At 43.7% G+C, this 23,804-nt stretch overlaps 1 protein-coding gene across 5 annotated transcripts in view; it reads left to right on the top strand.

The window, feature by feature from the left end:
* Positions 1-23,804, top strand: part of NLGN4X (neuroligin 4 X-linked) — a 299,806-nt gene that overhangs the window by 50,366 nt on the left and 225,636 nt on the right. For 4 of the 5 annotated variants that reach the window (XM_041742301.1, XM_041742303.1, XM_041742302.1 and 1 more), the window contains exon 4: positions 20,336-21,124. The exons of the other annotated variant lie outside the window; for it this stretch is intronic. In XM_041742301.1, coding sequence (XP_041598235.1) covers positions 20,653-21,124 — 472 coding nt within the window. In that variant the 5' untranslated portion in view covers positions 20,336-20,652. The remainder of the gene's footprint in view (positions 1-20,335; positions 21,125-23,804) is intronic. 5 annotated transcript variants of the gene reach the window in all.

Here is a 23,804-nt window from a genome sequence, read left to right as displayed (position 1 = left end):
TCTGCTCTTCTGTGTCCCTTGTTCTCTTCAACGATCCTTGTCCTGCCATTGGGCCCACCTGGGTGACCCCGGATCATCTCCCCTCTTCTGTGTCCCTTGTTCTCATCAAAGGATGGTCTTCCTGCCATTGGGCCCACCTGGGTGACCCAGGATCATCTCCGCTCTTCTGTGTCCCTTGTTCTCTTCAAAGGATCCTTGTCCTGCCATTGGGCCCACCTGGGTGACACAGGATCATCTCCCCTCTTCTGTGTCCCTTGTTCTCATCAAAGGATGGTCTTCCTGCCATCGGGCCCACCTGGGTGACCCAGGATCATCTCCGCTCTTCTGTGTCCCTTGTTCTCTTCAAAGGATGGTCTTCCTGCCATTGGGCCCACCTGGGTGACCCAGGATCATCTCTGCTCTTCTGTGTCCCTTGTTCTCTTCAACGATCCTTGTCCTGCCATTGGGCCCACCTGGGTGACCCAGATCATCTCCCCTCTTCTGTTGTCCATGTTTCTCTTCAAAGATTGTCTTCCTGCCATTGGCCACTGGTGAGGATCATCTCGCTCTTCTATGTACCTTGTCTCCAAATTTTTCCTGCCATTGGCCCACCTGGGTGACCAGGATCATCTCCGCTCTTCTGTGTCCCTTGTTCTCATCAAAGGATGGTCTTGTCCTGCATGGGCCCACCTGGGTGAACAGGATCATCCCTCTTCTGTGTCCTTGTTTCTCAAAGGATTTGTCCTGCCATCGGGCCCCCTGGGTGACCCAGGATCATCTCCTCTTCTGTGTCCCTTGTTCTCTTCAAAGGATGGTCTTCCTGCTCATGGGCCCACCTGGGTGCCCAGGATCATCTCCGCTCTTCTGTGTCCCTTGTTCTCTTCAAAAGATCCTTGTCCTGCCATCGGCCCACCTGGGTGCACCCAGGATTCATCTCTTTCTGTGTCCTTGTTCTCATCAAAGGATGGTCTTCCTGCCATTGGGCCCACCTGGTGACCCAGGATCATCTCCCCTCTTCTGTGTCCTTGTTCTCTTCAACGATCCTTGTCCTGCCATTGGCCCACCTGGGTGACACAGGATCATCTCCCCTCTTCTGTGTCCCTTGTTCTCTCAAAGGATCCTTGTCCTGCCATTGGCCCACCTGGGTGACACAGGATCATCTCCCCTCTTCTGTGTCCTTGTTCTCTTCAAAGGATCCTTGTCCTGCCATTGGCCCACCTGGGTGACACAGGATCATCTCCCCTCTTCTGTGTCCCTTGTTCTCTCAAAGGATCCTTGTCCTGCCATTGGGCCACCTGGGTGACCCAGGATCATCTCCGCTCTTCTGTGTCCTTGTTCTCATCAAAGGATGGTCTTCCTGCCATTGGGCCACCTGGGTGACCCAGGATCATCTCCCCTCTTCTGTGTCCCTTGTTCTCTTCAAAGGATCCTTGTCCTGCCATTGCGCCCACCCCACCCCACCCCACCCCACCCCAACCTACTGATCCTTGTGCCGTCTCCATGGTTTTGCCTTTTCCAGAATCTCCCAGAGCTAGAATCATACAACCCTTTCAGATTGGCTTCTTTTGCTTAGGAATGTCCATTTCAGATTCATGCACATCTTATCATTCATTGCTTACTTCCTTTTAGCCCTGAGTACTATTCCATTGTCTGGATGGATCCCAGTTGATCCATTCACCTAGTGAGGGACATCTTGCCTGTTGCCAAGTTTGGCCTCTTATGAATAAAGCCACTATAAACATCCATGTGTGGGTTTTTGTATGGATCTAAGGATTTGACTTTTTGGGTAAATACTGAGGAAGTGGGATTGCTGGAATTATTTGTCACGTTCTCTAAAAGGGAAGAAGCTACTTCTTTTTCTTGACTTCTGAAACGGCTATGTGCACTGGGAATGCAAATGCACTCAGCAAAATAATTCTTCCAAAGACAGTGGCAGCGTGTTTGCCGAAGGGATTAATCAGACCTATTTTTAGGGTAGCATTTCTAGCACGGAAAACAAGCAAATAAGAGGAGGCATATGGAAGGGCCCACTTCTCTGCAGACCAGCCCGCCGACATCATCTCTCTGGGGGAGGATGGTGCAGTAGGCACCTCGAGCTTACTGACATCTACACTGATGATCACACGTGTCTTCGTAACAAATCTCTACCGTGGACAGTTTGAAGGAATAGATCAATGCAATAAATCATCGATGCTACAGAAAATTACATCTGCTCCCTTGTCATCTACTTTCTTTTCCCTACATGCAAATGTTTCCCACATCTTTGCAACCTTTCCCTGTGTAAGCTTCTCTTCTGCGGAAAATGTATGGGATTTAATTTTCTGTAGATGTAATCCTAAAATTGGAAAGTTAATCCCACAGCGCTGTTTAGATAAGCCACCGAGTTTTCATTTGCAAATTAAAGGATATGGAAATTGTCATAGATGGCTGATATATTTTGTATAAAAGACTAAAGGGCCAGAGAATGTCTGTAATTCTGAATGAATGCACTGTCTGGTGTTTTTGCAAACAGCTGGATCGCATTCTTCTGCTTTGATAGGCATTTCTGTTTAATAGTTTCTTTTCTGTACTTCTGAAAGTCATCTCTGTGCTTCTCATTCTGCGGAAATGAAGGGGGATCAGCAGCATAACTGGTTGGATACATACCCTTTCCCCCAGCCTGCGCTGACACCAGTTTTGCCACTACCTCAACGAGGTGGCAATGTCTTGGATTTTGCATTACATTGTGCTGGATTTGGGGGACTGCTTACTCCCATGTAGCATATTGGCATATTCGTTGACTTTAGAGCTTGTCCGGAGACCTGCAAACAGTTCCACTGGATGGCCTGTTCTCTAAATACATACATGAGGTTCTTACTCAGATTTAGAGGGGACACCTCAGCACTAGTGGCCATTAGGAGCCCTTTCGACAACATCATCTGATGGACAGGGCACAGTTTGCAGTCTGGAGCTGTTTGGATGACGTAGGTGGAAGAAAGTGAGAATATTAATTGAGGAAAGTTTAGAGCTCAACGTTGGCACACGTATTTTGTTTGCATTCCATATCCTCACCCTCACTCCCGGGGCTGTCCTATTTTTCTATCTAAATTTTCACTTTTAGCCCTACCTGGTTATTTAAAAATTGCTTTAATCTGGTTGTATTAGATGCATCTGTGCCAGATACAAATGGAAAACAAAAAGAAATATGACGTGCGATGTAAGAAGAATGAAATAATACACGAAATATATTCAATCAAGCCAGGTCTTAAATGACTTTGGAAAGCATTTACTTTGATGTAATGAAATTGCATCTCGTACAGAGCATTCTCCATCCTTCAGGGTGGTATAATAGCACATCATCTTATGCTACCCCAACATCTCCCTTGCTAGTTTCCTTTTTTAGCGCAGGTCCTTGTATTGCATGTGGGGCTATTTCTATCAGAGTAAGGAAAAGAAGTTGTTTCCATGGTGGTGGAGAAGTCTGTGTTTCTCTTCATCCAGGTTCGATTGAACACATCCATTGATCTTGTTACCTCTTCGAAAGCTCTGTGCTCAGTTGAAGTTCTGTGAGGCCACAGATTTTCCATTCTGTGTGGCGAAGTAGTGTCCTTTGGCCAACTCCTCAGGAAACAGAAGAAATTTATTCTGGAGGAATTCAACCCAGACAAGAAGCACCAGGCACTTGAAAATTAGTGGAGTGAGCAGTCGGTACTTAGCCTGGAAACTAGGGAATTATATACACTTTGCTTGCCAGTGGCCTGTCAGCCTTTTCTCTCCCCCTCTCCCCCGCAGGGTGAAAGCCACTGCACTCGCACAAACAGATACCGGAGGAATCTTTTTTTATGGGGAAGCCGAACAGGCAGTTTCTTCTGAAAAGAATACCTACATCGCATTCAAAGACCATTTGAGTCAATTGCTTTTTCATTGTACAAAAGTCCACCTGCTGAAAACCCCCACATAGAGCTTATTCTCAAATGAGAAAAGATGGTCTTAATCCTACATATTCTAGGGAAACCTTTAGTAACGGAGTCTAAAGATAGCCAGTCGATGGATGAAGCACACAAAGCATCAAATAGAAGACACACACACAAATCTCTACTCTGTAATTTGTGGGGGATAAGCCAAAATATTGATCCTTCAAAGAAACAAACAAAGAAATGAGGGTGTTATGAAAAAGTCACATAATAGGCACACCTTGAAGACCTGGATTGGGAAACAAATAGGAGGATATTTCCTGTTGGTAAAAGCTAATGAGGGAGCAATGGGGGAAAAAAAATGAAAGACAATTAAAACTCAACTCAGGAATTTGTCGTACATGCAGTAATTGCAGAAAGAGGTGGAAATGACTTCTAAATAATTTAATTTTCCCTCAGTATCAAAAAACTCGAGCTTCTAGATTTTATGGCACATGGGATGCCCAGCACATGAATAGAATGAACCTCACTCCCAAACACGTTGTCCTGGGATTTCAGGATAGTAGCTCTGTAGAGGAGAGGCCGAGAGCTTGGGGTCCTCAGAGTGGTTGGGGGAGCATAGGAAAAACCAGAACAACCCATAAATAGTCAAGAGTTAGAATGGCATGGGACCCTTCCAAGTCTTCACTGGAAATTCGGAGACAGAGAAACACTTTCCTGGTGGTGAGAAAACCGATTTGACAATAGAGAACTCTATTATGAACCAAACTGTCAATGTGAAGTCAGAGTAAAGAAATGTTTACTCATGCAGGATCTCAAAAGACTCAGCTTTCATGCACTCTGTCTCGGAAAGCTGAGAAATGAGCTGAGATTATGTCTTCCCTCAAGGAGCAGAGTAAATAAAACAGAAAGACTTGGTTTCCAAGAAACCATGGATTCAACGAGAGATGGAAGAAGGAATTGGGTCCCAGATGAGTGTGGGGAGCACATTGGGACATAAAAGGATCCTAGAGAGAGAAAGAGAGACTTGGAGAGAAAACACAAGTAAAAGGAGATAAGCGTTGGACCCTGTGCACATAGTATTTGAGATGGGCAATGGTTTTATGGGAATATTTAGAAAAATTGAACAGTAGATACAGAGGAAGTCTGAAAATGAAAATCTGATGCTGTGACTGTGTGTGGATAGAACAGGTTATTCAGAAAAGGAGATTTTATAGACGGTACAGCTCGCTTCAAAAGTGATCATGAATCGCCCGGTTACAATAATGTTAATACTGAAGACCCCCAAAGAGCGTTGGCGCTATACTGGGATGTGAGGAGGGAGGACGTAAATGGCAAAGTGTTGGTTGCCCGTAGAAAAATTCTGGATGTAACATCCAGAAATAATATTATCAATATATAATATATCTCCCGAGACGTGGCAGTGGGGCTGGCCTATGTTGGGGCAGGGATAGGCTGCTTGGTGTTACTGGTCTTGCTTAAATGATGCTCATAGTCTGACTTCTAGGACTTCATGCGAGTCTTTGTCGAGACACAATTTTTGTAAAAGATGAAAGTAGTATAAGGCCCAAATTGCATGGCTTGTGTGCGTGAATGGTTGACCCTTAGCATGGCCTGGAGAACTTCAAAGATAAGATGCCAGTGCCTCATTCCCCCAGAGATTCTGGTTGACTTGGTCCCGGGTGCTACCTGCGCAGTGAGATTTATCAGAGTTCCCCAAAGATCCCAGCACACAGTCGAATTTGAGAACCATAGATAAAGAGGAGCACAAATTATTGCCTTAACTCAAAATCCCACCGCTTCTTCCCTTCATCTACACACAGTGCTTCCCGGCTAAAAAATAAACCAAGGATGCAGATTGAGCAAATTTCATCACTCAGTTTTTTTTTTTTTTCCCTTTCCCCTCTATTATGTGATGTGTTCTTTAGAGAAAGCCTGTAATCACTTAAAAATGACCTAATGTTTTCTCTCAAAAGCTTTCTATTTTCTGGTTGTTTTACTTTTTTTTTTTTTTTTTCGTAACTGAAGTCACAGAATGTTCTGGTTTTGGAGTGCTTTGCCCATCCTACGGGAAGCCCATTGTGCATGGTCCATGGCGCTGTGCCAATGCAAGTGTTCTACTTTCTCCTGTTTCTGTAACGCACATGAGGTTGAATTAAATATAATTTTCTCCATGTGCGTTTCCCTGGCACTCATCCCCAGTGGCCCCACGGAGGAGCTCTGTGCTTGCCGCTGGTCTCATTCCATGAGGTCCTTTCAGTCAAGGGCCAGGGACGTCATTACCGGCACCAGAAATTTGTTCAGTGGTCAAGGATGCTTGTTGTATTGAAGCGAAATTTCCTTTCATTATGACCCTGCTCTTTCCCAAGCTGCTACCCTGGGAAGGGTCGACTTCCTACGCACAAACACTGGCAATTATCAATAGGAGGCTTTCCCTGCCTTTTGCAGCGTGCGTCGTCTACCTTTCTGCAATGGACCTTCCACCTCATCAATGTCAGACGGGTTGTAGGTCTGCATGTTATCCAGCAAGCAGCCCCTGGCTTCCACAAGTCTTTATTTTTGAGTCCCTTTCATCCCAGGAGAAGCTAACTCATTAAAACCATGCAGCACTGACATTTGGAGCTGGCACCATGACATGATCTTTGTCTTGAGTCCCTTTCTCAAATTATTGATTTTGATACAAGTTCCTCGTTTGTTTCCGCTGTCTGCTGGAGATGTCCGTGGTCTGTCCCGCTTCGAGGGCCCTTTCTGTGATCTGAAAACACAGACTGTATCCACGGAGGGCTCATCTGTCTCTATCCTGCCTCTTCTGATTTTCCTTTACTTTTTCATGAGTTGTGGCTTCTTAATCTTGCTCTTTTAGAATATCCTTGAGGCTGGTGAATGTCTTGTGTTCCTTAGTGTATTTCCTTTTTTTTTTTTTTTTTAAGATTTATTTATTTATTTATGAGAGACACACAGAAAGAGGCAGAGACACAGGCAGAGGGAGAAGCAGGCTCCGTGCGGGGAGCCCGGACTCGATCCCGGGTCTCCAGGATCATACCCCCGGCTGAAGGCAACGCTAAACGGCTGGGCTGCCCCCTTTAGTGTATCTCTATAAGCTTTTGATTTGTGAAATAAAACTTGACACCAAGAATTTCCTCACTGGGGGTGGGGCTTATAATTTTAATATAGTCTGTAAAAATCTTAGGGAAGCAGCCAGTGTTGCACACATACACACACACACACACACCAATGTGCACACGTACACGCACAGAGAAGTGAAGCTTATTTGTTAATACGTGTTGAAGTCGGTTATCTGGGCTGCCATAAATTCAGCATGTGTTCCTAGTGACCTAGTTAACTCAAAGGACGTTCTTAATAGATGCAAATTGTTTTATATTTGTTGTTTTAAGACCTCTTTGACGCAATCAGCCTATGGTGCCCTAAAACTTGAGGTTGCAGTAGGAATTCTTAAAATGGAACCTTCCCTGTTGGTACGTTTCCACTCGGGGGACTTTGCCAGGTGATAATTTCCCATCCAGATTTTAGAGATGTGTGTACCGCATCCTCTCAGTGACACCGTCTGGGGTGGCCAATTGAAAACATGCAGTAACAGACTTGTTAAGAGATAATTAAACATGGGGGAAATAGAACAATCATGGCAGAGGATTTAATTGGGTTTAATTGGGTTCGGAGGAATAGGCCACGGTAAGAGAATAGCTCTTAATAGGAGGTCTGAAAATAGCCAAGGAAAGCATTAATTGCAGAAAATCTGTGACATCTGATTACCGTGGTGGAAAAAAAAAAAAAAGACCAACCTTTTTATATCCTTCTGTACAGGGAAAGGAGGGGACTGGGAGAAAGAAATCTTCCCACATACATATTTAAGAAAACAAGAAAGAGTTTTGAGATTTAAAATGGATGGTGGACAGGCTCCCCATACGGGCAAGAGATAGACCTACCCTTTCAGACTTTCAGGATTTTGCCATTTGTTATAAAATACTCTGGAGCTTATATAATATTGAGCCTTTCCCGTATTTTCTCTGAGAAATGGAGCATGAGGGTAGGAAGGGCAGGGATCGAGAAGCAGCAGGGTGATACACGCCTCTATCAATTCTATTCTATCCCTGGAATTCTTTCTCGTGGCTTCATACAAGATACCTCCCGCCCCCGAGCACACAGCATCTGCTTTAACATTCCTTTATTTTCAGGTTGTAGATTTGAAATTGAAGGGGCTTGGTTCAGAGACAGAAAGACCATGTGGTTGCTGGAGTCTCTCCAGAGGTTGGAGGTGCCCTGGTCTCGTAGATGATGCCCACCCCTATGGACGGGGCACACACAGGTGTTCCTGGACGAGAGAAGCTCCAATGTTCCTAATAGGCAATTGTTGTGGGCACAGCTTTGGCCCTTGGAGAGGTCAAGATGACGTGGTCTCAGGCTGCAGCGAAAGGGTTCAGGGAGAGGTGGCCCAGAAAAAGATATCCTTTACCGAGGTGGAGGTGACCAGAGCCAAGCAAGACCTGCAGGTGGAGGGGAGGTCATTTATTTTCACTATGGACCGATGCTAAGGACAGGTCTTCCCAAGGGAGGGGAGAAAAGCCAGAAAAGGTTGTACAAAGTAGTTGAGTAGATGGTCTTCATTCACCCAACCACATCCCCCTTCTCCACCAGGACAGGGCTGTGCCTTTGCTGTGTCCACCAGGTCATGGTAGCTGATTGTCTACTCACCACCATGAGGCAGGTCAATGGTTTGGCCATTAGGCAAGGGCTCCTAACCACGAATGCTTGGGGTCTGTGGGTATGTGGGTGCATGCACATGTGTTTGAATGGGGCCCTTTTGTCAGCTCGGTGAAAAATAGACACTTTTTCTAAAAATAACACTTTCAAGTCCCAAGATAAATAAACTTGAAACCAGTTTTATTGAAAGAGTTATCAAGATAACTTTAAAAATAAATGTGCCATAATAACATATGTACTTCTAGACTATATATTTCATGTTCAGATCTGGTTAAGAGCCTCATAACTGGCACAATTTCCTGGTAGTAGTGAGTATATGTAGTATTTTCAGGTATCTGAAAGAACATTAATTTGATAGGAAAAATATATGTGTTTTTTTATTACGGGAAAAATTGCAGGAATTCCTGATATTGCCGAGTGTATGTGTGTGTGTGTTACAACTGCCTTTTAATTGAAGAGGAAAATGCTTCATTTCAAATGTTCACATTCAGCAAGCGTAAAGATGATGTTTCTCTTCTCTGTTCATAGTACAGAACCCTAGAAAAGCATTGATGCAGGGCATCTAGCTAGGAGTGGGGATCACGGATTCTGGGTAGAATAAAGGGTTTTAAACCTTCTATCCATACTTCCTTTCTAAAGCCTGCGTGTGCAGGGATTTTGCCAGAGGCTGGGGAATGGGTGTGAGACTGACTAGGTCTCAGTATGGTGGGTAGAGTGAGAATTAGGTCAAAACAAAACCAAAAAACAGGAATGTAGTAGCTCATACTCTTCCTATTTTGCTTAAGAAAATGGAAGGTCTTAAGAGCAGTTATTGTTAAATGCTATTTTTTTTTGTTGAATGCTATTTACTGCCATTCCTGGCGAAATACTTTTCATTTGAATGCATTTTAAATTGTGATTATGTTCGTGAGGCTTTGGAGGCAGATACGCAAGGAGATGCCTTTGCAAGATAATGCCAGAATGCCTTCTGTATTTTGGACTTGACCCTCGTTCTGTCTCTCCATTTTGAGCTTCTTATTCTAGCCTTCTTTCCTGAACCATCTCCTCTATTTTGCAGCTTCCCCCCCTCCCCTTGTCTTCTCCTTTCCCATGTGAATGTGCTGGAAAGGCTTTGAGGGAAACCTCTTTGCCCATATTCCCAATCTCAGAAGCCCTGGTCACGTCCTACAGATGGAAGGTCTTACCTCAGTTAGGTTCTCATCTCCAGGCAGGAAACCTCTCTGAAGGGTCTCCTTTTCTGGGGAAGGCTCGGTTTTTACACATGAACACTCCCTCTGGAGGAATGCAGAGGACACATTTTGGGGGATGAGTTGGTGGGAGTGGCGCTCAAGTCTGAAGACAAATCCTTGCCTTTCCTGGGAGCTTGTGCAAGAGTCATGCTCAGGAAGGTAGATGTGCGTAGGAAGGATTGTTTGATAACCAACAGCCCTACAGCTCATGAGCCCATCGCCTTGTCATTACAAGTGACTGCGCCATCAGAAACGCACAAGAGGAGAATGTGGTCAGAGAAAACGTGGCACAGAAATACTAATTTCCAGAATAGGGGGTCTTCCATCCAAGGTGGCGCATCCTTCCCTAGGAGATGAAGTATCCCATAGGCAAAGAGGGTTACAGGCTTCAGAGAAAAAAAGAGGGCACTCCTGCTGGGGTTATGTAAGATCGAGGTGGTCCCTGGGTCATGGATGGTGTCTTGGGATACGTTCTATAGACACTCTCCGTTTTGGACAGCACACAGCTCATTAGGAGAGGCTGTGCACAGCAGTTTCAGAGCTACTTACTGAAGACCTGCAGAGACATACTTCTCATTATCACCCGAGATGCTTCTTGCCATTGTCCCTCACTTGGGAGCACATGCTTCTTGCCCACACTAACCTCAAAGAGTCCGAGTGTTCAGCCATCTGTCTGCAGACCTGCCACGTCCGAGGTTCCAACTGCAGGTCAAACTGGGCTGTTGATAAGCATGCAACTCTTCTTTTACTCCAACTGTGATGGAAAAGTCGGTCACTGTCCTCTCTTAAATATTGCCTTTTGGTGGTTGAGATTATGTCTCCCCATCTTTTGTAGCTATGATGGAGCCTTCCTATAGTTAGGCAAGAGTGCTTGGCACCCGGGACCCCTTTGCTTGCAGAAGTGTAGAGAAATTTAGTCTCAGAACTGGATCCGAATGTTTTGTTTTGTTTTTAGTTAGTTCTCATTGAGGTTGGCTGAAACTGGTAGAGTGCCAAAGACTCTATCATGGTCTACTGCTGTGTCAAAGAGGGAGCCAAGACTCCTTGTTTTCGAGATAAAATTCCTATGGGTAGAAATCGTGGGAGCTAGAACGTGGGGCCCAAAGGAAGTTTATGTCAGGAGCGTGAGTGTACCTGGTGGTGGTACCCACACGGGGTGAGCTAAGGAGAGCATCGGGGAACCTGACCTTGCCAATTCTTCTGCCTTTCATGTCCTTCTGACTCCCTTCTGCATGTTTTCTCTTCCCTTTAATTTAATAACCTCTGCTGAGACCTTCTGTTTTCCAAGTGCAAGAATTAATCATCTCTGGTCTTTGCCCTTAGATTGCTCATAGTCTAGCAATGAATGTAAACAGTTAGGAAGTAACTATGACATAATGTGAGTGTTCCTTCTGGTATTATCTTTCCCGCTCTCCATAAATCTTGGTAAGCTTGTATTCACATTCTTGAATTTCAAAGCTTAACTTCTCCATTACATAGCTTGAAGAACCCTTGAAGATCTCTCTAAAAAACCTCAAAGTTTAAAATGCATCTTTTACACAAGCCATCCTAAATTCCATGCTGCACAAGCCCGTGGTCCCACAGAAGGAGGAACTGGACCACACACTTGCCTAATTATAACAGTTGCAATACACGGTTTTTTAAAATTTATTTTTACTTTTTATTTCTTGCGATACAGGTTTTATCTCATCGACTGGGATAAAGACATCTCTATGTCTATTAGAGATAATAGACAACTAATAGACAACTCTATTGCCAATATGGCAATATGGGTTGCCATATTGGATTGGCATCTCTTTATATTTATCGGAGTGGGTCCCACAGTGGAAGCATTTACTAGAACCTCAGAAAGTAATTATAATTGGCTAGTATTTCTTGGGAGGAGACTTCTTGTTCTAAATTTACATGTTTGTGCACATATTTATATATGTTTATGTATATTTAAATATGTGTATATTTAAATAAATATATTTAAATATAATTATAGGTATATATTCACACACGCATATGTTCTAACACACGCACAGTAGCCTACCTGCTGATGTCCATGAGTTTCGTCTTGTACTCTGCCCATTTTATAGATATGAAACTAGAGGCATTAATGGTTTACACCTTCCTCTGTGGTTGCTGTTGGAGTGAAAGCCTGGGCTAATGGTGGGCAGCATGAGTCTAGAGGGCAGGTTCCTGACCAAGCTCCAGATGGTGCCCCAGGGATTTAACACATGGATGAGTAGGTGTTACAGTGACTGTCCTTGCGTATTTGAGTCTTGTTCTTGTAATGGCTCATGCCGAGAACCCTCTATTTGGAAAGAGATAATCAACATCACGTATAACAGGTTTTATTAATTACCTACAACATAAAGCACATTGAACAATAGACTATGGGGATTTACAAAGGATGGAGAAGGCATAATTTATGAACCGAAGGGGTTTACTATTTGAGTGACTTGGTTTGGAGACACACAGCCATATACATGCATATTCATATTACATTATTAGTTGGGATTAGTAGACTTAGATGTTTAAAAATTTGTGTATGTGGGATATATAGTTTCTATATAATATATTACGTGTGTTATGTATATAACATAGACGATGTGTGTGTACATATAAGTATAATATATATATCAAGTTTAAAAATAAACATATGAAAGAACTCCATATAGTTAGATGAGAGAGGAGGGGGGTAGATTATTGATACAGAACAAGTCATCCAATAAGCCAATGGGTATTGAAAACAAGAGAATATTCATTCTGAATCTTTTTAATATTTTACTCATTTATTTATTTGAGAGAGAGAGCACAAGTAGGGTGAGGGGCAGAGCAGGAGAGAGAAACAGGCTTCCTGCAGGGAGCCCATGACCTTGGGATCATGACCTGAGCTGAAGGCAGACACTTCACCCCTTGAGCCACCCAGGCGCCCCTCATTCTGAACCTTGATGAAGGGGATCCCTGGGTGGTGCAGCGGTTTGGCGCCTGCCTTTGGCCCAGGGCGCGATCCTGGAGACCCAGGATCGAATCCCACATCAGGCTCCCAGTGCATGGAGCCTGCTTCTCCCTCCGCCTGTGTCTCTGCCTCTCTCTCTCTCTCTGTGACTATCATAAATAAATAAAAAATAAAAAAAAAATGAACCTTGATGAAGGCGTCAGGTGAATTAAGTGATGGTGATGTTTTTACCTCTCTAATATATGTCCTGTGGTATTGCAAACTTCCTTTTTTAGAGGTATGGCTGGAAGGCAATTGCAGCTGCTTTTGACACAACAGACCTTCCCGTGTTTTTCTGGATCAATTATCTCACTGAAGCTGGGTCCTCCTGCTTCACTGCAGAATATTCTGTTCCCACTGGCTTCCATACTTCCTGAACACTCTGTTCTGAAAATAATAGTGTGAGGTTTCAGAGAATCCTCAGGCTGAAGGCATCTTACGAGGTGACTTTGTCGGAGCCCCTCCACTGTCAGCTCAGGGAGTGGAAGCCCTGGGCACCAAGTGATGAGCCAGAGGTCACCCGGCTAATTAGTGACCAGGGCAGTAGCGCTCTTAGGTGACCTGACTCTACCTGTTAGCGATGCCGCCAGGACACTGCTGCTTTTTACGGACATGTCAGCGGATTGGCCTATCCTCCCATGGACTCATAACACAACTTGGGAGAAAAAAGCTTCTATCTTTCCTTCAGTTTTTATATCTTGTTTTGATAGCTCATGGGGAGTGAAGTTACTGAGCCAAACCCATATAGGCATGGAACTCTTGATGAAAATTTGCATCCTTGGGCACCTGGGTGGCTCAGGTGGTGAAGGGTCTACCTTCGGCTCAGGTCAGGGTCCCAGGGTCCTGGGATCAGTCTGCATTGGGCTCCCTGCTCATTGGGGAGTCTGTTTCTCCCTCTCTCCCTTCCCCCGGGCCCTCTCTCTCAAATAAATACATAAAATCTTTAAAAAAATAAAATTGATATTATTAAAGAGTCATACTTGTAAAATGTGCACTATATATAAATATATAAATAATATTTAATAATATTATAATAATTATAATATTTATTTAAAAATACAAATTAAACACAAACCCACCGCCAGACTACAAAATAGAAGGTTATCGATATCTTTGTGTATCTATGCATGTCCTAAAGTCAGGTCTTCCGCTTCACTGCAGAATAATCTGTTCCCACTGGCTCTAAGCAATGTCCTGTCTAGTTTTATATGGTGTCATATACACAGAAGCACACCTACGTATTCTTCTGTGACTTGCCTTTAATTTTTGAGATTTCTCCATTTTGATACATGTCTGTATTTTATTCATTTTCCACTATTGTGTAGTATTCTCTTTGGATATGCCAACATTTATTAGTCCATTCCCCTGTTAGTGGACGTCTGGATTATCCTAGTTTGTTTGTTCCTGTGAGTATGGCTGCACATGGACACTCTAGTGCATGTGTCCAGACACAAGTATTTAAGAAGCTCTCCAGGGGCTCTTGGGTGGCTCAGTTGGTTAAGCGTCTGACTCTTGGTTTTGGCGCAGTCATGATCTTAGGGTAATGAGATTGAGTGTTACATCAGACTCTGCAACACTCAGTGTGGGGTCTGCTGGCAATTCTCTCTCTCCTTTTCACTCTGCCCCTCCCCCTGCTTCTAATCTGCCTCTCTCTCAAATAAATCTATAATTTTTTTTTAAAGAAAGTAGCTCTATAGGAAAAATAGAGACCATACCTATACCATGTAGTATGGATATGTGTCTCTCTGCGTGTGTGCATGTTTGTCACCTCAAAAGTCTTCTGCATGCTCGACTCCCCATGGCACGCAAAATTGGTTTCCATTTGGGATGGCACTAATTTTCACCAGCACGGTATGAGGTTCTAGTTGCGCCACGTCTTTGCTCAACACATGGTACCATTTGTCTTCTGCGTTTTTGCTAATCCTTTCTGATCTCTTCTGTATTTTGCCAATAACGAATGAGGTCAAGCCTCCCGTCCTAGGAGACCCTTGGCAGATTTGAGAGATTACTGCATAGAATCATGGAAGGAGAGCCACCAAAGATGGTTTTTAATTTAGCCTGAATAACTGAAAAAATATAACATACTAGCTATTAAAATATGGAACAAAATATGGAGGTGGATAAAAAAAGAATTTCTAGAACATTGCAAGGTATCTAAGTGACAGTAGTCAGGACACATAATGGTTTGACTTTGAAGATGTATGACTGAGTTTGGTGAGAAGTCCACTGACACCCTGGAGATATTTGCAAGTTATTTGATTTAGGTTTGGAAATCATATTTGGTAACAGTTTAATTAGACACAGAAAATCAAGCATTTAATGAGCTTTTCCTACATGCTGATCCCTGTGCCTGCTCTGAATGTGCAGGACATAAGAAAATAAGCAGCACAGTTAGGGATAGTTTCATGAAAATGCAGCCGTGTCGTGGGCTGGGATCATATCTTGTTCCCCCGCTATATCCCCATTACCCTGAGTGCTGATCTTGATGAAGTATGTACTGACCAGTGACTAGGTTTTGGTGTTACTTTATTTCTTTGACTATTGTAGGTCCTCCTCTCCACATTTATTCTAGAAAAAATCCATGCTTTATTCCTAATCCTATTTTGGGGCTGCATACTATTGAATATTTTTCTATCCAGTCAGTTTTGACTGGACCATATAGAAAGTATGAGCTCTTTGTCTTGGGTTTAGACTGGGTCCTGCAGATACTCTTGCTGGAAACTCCACTTCCTTCAACTGTGGCTTAGATGTGTTCCTGACCCATTAGTCTTCAGGGGAAGAACAGAAGTAGGGAGGCAGGTGATGGAGCTGATGCTCTGAGGTTACAGTTGGGCGCAAAACCACCCTGAAGATCGTACACTTGGCTTCTTTATTTGACTCTCCAATTACTTTATTTACATCTAAGCGTCGTGGCTCACCATGGCGGATTTGTACGGGATCTAATTTTCGGAAGTGAAAGAAGGTGCAGAGGTCAATGCGCAATGAGCTATCACAGTTGGCAAAAGATGATAGATTGTAACTTTGCTCACCTAGGAGATAAGACCAGAATATAAATATATGCAAATAATATACTAATTGGCTGATGGCTGGCATTGAGTGAATCTTGGTACGGATTGACAGGTGTGTGTCTGTTGTAAGCCCATGCACAAAGTGGAATTGGTGCCTCTAGGTAACTAGGTTCACTGGTTCTACCTCATGGCCAAGCTCTGTCTTCTAGAACAAAAGATGAACCACACCCCCCTCAAGCACTGTAAAATGTTGGTGTCTGTCCTCCCCAGAAACAAAAGGGAAAGGGAATCAGACGTGTCTATAGGTTGCTCACAGTTTGAAGAACGGCTGTCACCAGCTCTCATAGTCATCAGGACAGGAGGATGGTTGTACAAGCTCATTAATTTGGGCAAGGACCAGAGCTTGCTGTTCTTATTGTCCTGATGCTTCATAACGTCAGAGGCAAGTGAATCTTCACAGCACCTCTTGGCACCAAAACCCACACTGAGTCTCCGGTTTCCGTGTATATAGAGAGCAGCACAGGGGAGGGCTGCTTCCAGCTCATTCATCCTCTCCCTTTTGAGGGGATGGGAGGTTGGGTTTTTGAAGATGCATTCACAAAATTCTCTGTCTTCTTTTTTTTTTTTTTTTGTATTATTTTTTAAGTTCTCTGTCTTCTAATGTATCAGGGCACGAAAAAGGAAAGCCTTGCATCCCCTCCCCGGGAGATGTGATTTTATTCCTTCTTGGTTCAAAATACCAAAACAAGTTTGGTCAGGACTCATCTTAATGAAATACGTATTTTAACATCAAAGCAATCTCAATGTGAAGGATGCACACTCTGGGGACAAATGTACTGCGACTTTGATTTTGACCCATTTATATTCTGATATGCCTGGATAGTTTGAGCCTTGTCTTAATTACAATCTCAGGCAGAATGACTGCCCTGTAGAGAATCATTCTAAACTAGCCAATCAAGTTATAAATCACGTCGAAATGCCACTCTGAGCTATTCCTCGGTTTGCCACCTTTGTAGAGAAAGCATGCGACGGAGCCCTTCTTAACTTTCCAGCTGTATGTGTTCACTGAAGGTATGATTTTTTACTTTTTTTTCATTCAAATGTTTTATTCAGCTAATCCCTTTTCTAGTGTGACCTTTTTATTTTGGGAAAAAAATAAAAAAAATACGTATAATATATAAAAGGGATATATCTATGCTATATATATAATATATGCTAATTATATATGTTATATGCATATATAACAACATTTCACCCTTTGTGAAAAACCTTCCAGTACATGAGATTTATATGGGAACTCTTTTATTTCTTTTGTTCCCAGATATATTGGTTGGTTAACTTTAGAGGGTTTTTTTTTAATGATAATGATGCATATTTAATAGATTTATTTTAAAATTCTTCGTTACGTATTGCTTAAGCTTTTGAAGTTGACAAATACTTGAGTGTGACACACACACACACACATTGTTTACTTGTACCCACACATATGTAATCATTTACACGGCCACCAGAATTCTGTCTTGGATGACTCACACCTGTGGTTCTCACTGTGGGGTGATGCAGCCCCAGGGGTCATTTAGCAATGTCTGGAGACATCTTGGATAGTTAAAATTGAGTGAGGATGTGTTACTGGCGTCTAGTAGGTGGAGACCAGGGAGGCTGCTCCACTCCCTACAGGACACAGAACGATGCCCACCAAAAAGAACCATATGGTCCATACTGTCAACAGTGCTGAGGCTGAGAAATCAGGGGCTTCAGATTGTGTGACTCGTGTGCAAATTAGCCAAATTTCAAAAATTGAGGAAATAAATAAGATGGCTCCGAACTTACATTACCTAGAAAGGGCTCACACGCCCCTGGGCACCTTCTCTGGGGTCCTGTTGGCCCATGATCTCTCTCTGGCCCTCAGAACTCTGTGAGGAGGTAGATATGGCCAGAGGAGAGGCTTGATCATTGGACTCAGCATGAAGGCTAGGGGTGGCCCCACTTGTGCACTCTTAATGTTTTTGTGGTTCGTGGGTACTTTCATCCATATCGAGTTGGAGAACTATTGAGTGGGCCAGAATTCCCAGTGGAACTAACCTTGTAGGTCTTGGCATAAACCCATTAACCCTTAAGTCCTACCTTTACTAAGCTCTGTGTTCCAGGGACTGTGTGCTGCCTCATGTGGATGACCTCATTTCATTCTTTTTTTTAAAAAAATATTTATTTATTTATTTATTTATTTATTTATTATTATTTATTCATTCATTCATTCATTCATGAGAGACTCAGAGAGAGAGGTGGAGACACAGGCAGAGGGAGAAGCAGGCTCCTCACAGGGAGCCCAATGTGGGACTCAATCCCGGGACTCCGGGGTCACGACCTGACCTGAAGGTAGATGCTCAACCATTGAGCCACCCAGGTGTCCCAATCTCATTTGATTCTTAAACAATTATAAACAGATCAGTAAAGGGAGACACAAAGAATGTAAATTCCTTGCTCTAGTCTTGCTCAGCAGCAACCCCTGGCTGACTTCAGAGCCTGTGCATTTTGTCTCTGTACGTATGGTTCTTTTGAGCGCATCCACGTTCAGCATCCCAGCACCTTGTGTTTATAGAGTGGGCAATGTGCCTGCCCTCCACCTCTGCATATTGCCTCATTCCTGCTCTCCACATCCCATGAGGAAGGCATGACACACCATTTACGTCAAGTCCAGGCAGGTGGGCTCAGTTCCTCAGCTCACAGAGGTGGCATTTGAAGACCCAGGTCTTTCAGAATCCCAAATCCATGGCGTCTCCTTTTATCGCCAGGGAGGCTCCAGAAGGAACAGCTAATGTTGGTTCAGAAGCAGAAGGGCTTTCAGGAAAACAGAAAGATTCCAAACATGTCATCACCCCTTTCTTGTTCTTGTCTGCCTCCTAATTATTCAGAAATTGGATCTCCGTGTGGCAGAAATCCAAACGTTGTCTACAGCAGAATTCAAAGATAGAAGCAAACACATACACCCAACATTTGGTGTGACGGTATTTTTCACTTTTGACGTTACAACCCAGAGTTCGAGGGCATTTTCATTCAGGTCTGATGGACTTGGCCCAGGAGGTCATTGGCTATGGATTTCCCCCAGAGGTGTATAGCTCCGTGACAGATCCATCTCTTATAGGTTTCATTAAAACAAAAAGCAAAAAAACCCCAAAACAAAAAACCTAAGAGCTTATTGATGTATTCCACTCAACTGTCCACTTAAATGAAATGTGTAATTATACTCTACCCCAGAAATACTCTGAATCACCCAGAATATCTTTTGCGTTTGTCCGTTTTCGAGTTGAGGAACGCTCTATTTAAATGAATACTGTTTGCAACACCTAATGTCATGTTTTCCATCCCTCATGGATCATGAGCAATACGCTCCCACTCGTGCGCAGCGTTCTTTTTTTTTTTTTTTAAGATTTTATTTATTTATTCATGAGAGACACAGAGAGAAAGAAAGAGAGGCAGAGACACAGGCAGAGGGAGAAGCAGGCTCCATGCAGGGAGCCCGACGTGGGACTCGATCCTGGGGTTCCAGGATCACGTCCTGGGCTGAAGGTGGTGCTAAACCACTGAGCCACCCGGGCTGCCCCATGCACAGCATTCTTTACTGTCCTAAGAGGAATGACTTACCAAGTGAGAGTCCTATGGTCCACATTGAGACAGGTCTAGGAGGTCACACTCAACGGGAGGGTAACTCAGGTGTACCATCAGCTTTTAAAGGAAGCTGCAAAAACAAACGAAAATAAAGAAAATGGGCTGCGAGGTGAAAGGTTTATGGTGGATGGCTTACGTGACGATCGGGATGGCCGTATCAATGCTTTTTAGTATTATGAATGATATCCTGGTGGGACAAGCACTGCAGCAGGTACTTGCCATGTGCCGTCTTGCTCAGGTTTTATGAGAAACTGCAGTTTCAGGCTGATGCTGTGTGTAGCCTAAAGGTATATGCCACTGAGTAGCCCGAAAAGGTTTAGAATCCAGAGCCTACACCTTTTCCATAAGGTCATGCTTGTTTTGCGTAGCTGATATGTATCTGCATGTCATAAAGCCAGTTTGGCCTGGTCCCCCGCTTCTCCTTTTCTCATACTCCAAACCTTTGATAGGCTCCATCCATATCCCCTTAGGGAAAAGTGGCAGTTTCCTTAGACATTTGAGAGACATCGTTTTGGGGGGTACCTACCACTGAGTGGCCGGCCTTTGTAAATAAGAGTGACGTTGGGCGACATCGTTACCGTCATCTGAACAAGATGTTTAATTTTTGTTTGTCAACTCAACGGAGGCTTGTTGCATGTTTTCTAAATATGGTGCAACATTCCAGGTAATGGGGAGCCGACCAAGAATTAAGGCAAGTCGTGTTCTTGCCAGAATCTACCACGTGGGGACGTGGGTAGGCAGATTCATCAGTGAATGAGACTGTCATGGGGAGATGTTGAGGGTTGCACAGGAGCAGATGGGGTCGCATGGCTTCCCTTGGCTTCATTGTCCTCATCTGCTTTCTTTCCCCATTAGGCGGACTGCTGGGCCTCGGACTGTTCCTAAGGAATCCTTAGCCTTGGGAGGCGTCGGATGGTCACCGCGTCCTTGGAGCCTCACACTTGCTGGAATTCACTTCCAGGACCAAGAGAGGGCTGCCCTCTCTCGCAATGGGCTGCCGAGGAAACAGCTGGCTTTGTTCTTAACCTCGGGCTCTGTCTATGACCCATCCCGGAGGCTCCTGTCCTGGGTCCTCGGCTCCCCGGAAAGCCCTCTCTGTCTGCAGGCTCGCTTCGCGGCTTCGTTTGCTTGGAGTTGTGTCCCCCAGGCCCCTGCGGATGTGGCAGTGAACAATGTCGAGACCCAAGGGACTGTTATGGCTGCCAGTGTTCTTCACCCCGGTCTGCGTCATGTTGAACTCCAACGTCCTCCTGTGGATAACCGCGCTTGCCATTCGGTTCACGCTCATTGACAGCCAAGCACAGTATCCAGTTGTCAACACAAATTATGGCAAAATCCGAGGCCTAAGAACACCATTGCCCAATGAGATTTTGGGTCCAGTGGAGCAATACCTGGGGGTCCCGTACGCCTCTCCTCCCACCGGAGAGAGGAGGTTTCAGCCCCCAGAACCCCCGTCCTCGTGGACTGGAGTCCGAAATGCCACCCAGTTCGCGGCCGTGTGCCCCCAACACCTGGACGAGAGGTCTTTGTTGCATGATATGCTGCCCATCTGGTTTACGGCCAATTTGGATACTTTAATGACCTACGTTCAAGACCAAAATGAAGACTGCCTCTATTTAAACATCTACGTGCCCACGGAGGATGGTAAGTACTTTATTTAAACAGAAGACCGCACCTGCCCACTCGCTGTCAGATTTGGCGGGAGGCCTGTAGAATGTCCTGTGCGTGATTTGTTTCTTCTACAACCCGTTTATTTATTTATTTTTTCATATTCTGAATGCAGCCGTTAGCCTAACCTGTAAATCATTACAGTTGTATTTATGGAGCATCTAGGAAATGGACAATGCTGTAATTAATGGCTTCATTATAGTCACCCGTGGCCTTTTTAGTGGGGTTACAGTGACTACTTGCAATTGGCCACCGGTGTCAGCATATTATACCTGCATTCATCCAACAGGAAAATGAAATCTATAGAAAACAATAGAATTAGAACATTGTCATGCTCAAGTTAGCAAATTGAAGATTATAAGGCAGTTTCTTTTGTTTTAATGACTTAAGATTTTACCTTTTTTTCCCTTCTCTCTCTCTCTTCTTTTTTTCTCTTCCTTCCTTCCTTCCTTCCTTCCTTCCTTCCTTCCTTCCTTCCTTCCTTCTTTCCTATTGAGTCTTGAAAGAAAAAGTGCTGATTATTTAAAATATAGAAGCAAGGGGTATTTCCATTTCATGAAATGGTTGGAGTTCATTGTTTAGAATCTGTGTTGCTAACATCAATTTGCACCTTGTTTCCTCGCAATAGTCACAGAAATCCAATGGAAAATGTGTGTCCTTCGATGATTCTAGCTACATTAGGAAATAGTGTGCTTGCATGAACGAAATGGCCCCTTTGTTTTCAATAACACAGCAGTGAAAATCTGGTAAAAAAAAAAACAACCAATAATGTTTGATTTATTAATTTAATCCAATGGTAGTAAAATTTTATTATCTCCTTCTCTGTGTACATTTCAGATGAAAAAAAAATTTATAAAGGATAACCAAAGTCATGCTACAATGTGAACACATTTCTCATTTACCATTTGCATATGCTATTTTTAGACAAGGAAAGAGAAAAGCCTGGAATGTAAATCTTGCTGGAATTAAAAGAAGTGATTTACAGGAGTCATAGATATCTGTAGAAATGAAAGTGTGTCCTTTGTAACTTTTAGGGGAGAAATTTCATTTTGTTTGTTTTATTTCCCTTTAATCCTCGGAGGATGATTTTTCAGTGGATGGTCTGAAACAAGCGATTGTGTTACCCACAACCTCCTAAGTTGTGCAGGACCTGCCATATTGTGCTTTCTCCATGGAAATGCTAAAAGGTAGCTCCAGGAGCGTGTCATGGAACAGCAGGCCGGGGTTGTCGGTTACTGAGATCCCCGAGAACACCCACAGAAAGGAATGGAAAGATGGCATTTGTTGTATCAGCCGCCTCTGGAGGGTGGCCGTGGTGGTTATGGTAATAGACCGCACAACTGTCCTGCAAAGTCTAGGTCTGAATGTGATGCCAAGGAGTGAACGTGGCCCTCGGATGCCATAATTGCACACAGCACGCCTTGGGCATGGATCTGGGGAAAGCCGACTGTACCCACAACCAGTGAGCACTATGCCTCACTTCAGAAGCCACCTGGGTCATGAGCTATGCAAACAAAAAAATAATAAAATTAAAAATTAAAAGAAGGAGAAGTGGAAAAGAACCAGGAGAACAAAAAAAGGATAAAATATCAAAATTTCTCTCCCACGACCCCTGACCTGCGGGTGTGTAGGAGCTGGTGGCTTTCCAAGGCCCCGTCCCTGTGCCCCCTGCATTCCCGGACAGGTTGGGCCCAAGGAGACCGCCTGCTGAGAGAAACCAGTAAACTCCCTGATTACAGAACCACCGCAGAAGTGCAACTGTGTGGCTCGAAACCATAAATAATTTGGGCATTTCATTGCGGTTCAGCACTGAATAGGAATTTAGGAATAGAAAAATGTGAAAGAAAAAAAGAAAAGAAAAAAAAAGAAAACTGTGAAAAATGCTCCCCAATGGAAAAGCAGTCGAACCGTTCAAATAAACCCAGTGCCACCTGTTTACATTCCCAGGGTTTTCAGAGAGTGTTTGCCTATCGTATCTTGTGGGGTCTTGACAGGAGAATCAGGAACCCAATAGGGCCTGAAAGGTGGAATCTGTTTTCCTACAATATATAAATATTGGAATTTTGCTGGTGAGTGAGGGTAGATGCTTCCAAGTTTGTACAAACTACAAATCACAGCCTGTTGGGTCAAGAGTTTTTTGGTTTTCTTTTTTCTTTTCTTTTTTTTTTTCTTTTCTTTTCTTTCTTTTTTCTTTCTTTTCTTTCTTTCTTTCTTTCTTTCTTTTTTTCTTTCTTCCTTTCTTTCTTCCTTCCTTCCTTCCTTCCTTCCTTCCTTCCTTCCTTCCTTCCTTCCTTCCTTTCTTTCTTTCTTCTTTCTTTCTTTCTTTCTTTCTTTCTTTCTTTCTTTCTTTCTTTCTTTCTTTTCCTTCCTTCCTTCCTTCCTTCCTTCCTTCCTTCCTTCCTTCCTTCTATCCTCCCTTCCTCCCATCCTCTCTCTCTCTCTCTTTTAAATATTTGCATCCATTTGAGAATCAGTGTGGAGCTTTAGCTATTTAAGTATTGGTTATTCACTTAATGAAATCAACTCCCCGTCCTTAATAACACATTGAAATGATGGCATCGTACTGATTCCCCCAAAGCCCTCCCTTTATGGGCTGTCTTAGTTTACATGCATGCATTTATTTAACGGCGTACGCAGCAATATTGGGTATTCGGAG

The sequence above is a fragment of the Vulpes lagopus genome, chromosome X (assembly GCF_018345385.1).
Source record: "Vulpes lagopus strain Blue_001 chromosome X, ASM1834538v1, whole genome shotgun sequence".
Taxonomy (NCBI): Eukaryota; Metazoa; Chordata; class Mammalia; order Carnivora; family Canidae; genus Vulpes; species Vulpes lagopus.
Note: the sequence above shows the minus strand (reverse complement) of the source record. Positions and strands in the feature narration are given on the sequence as shown.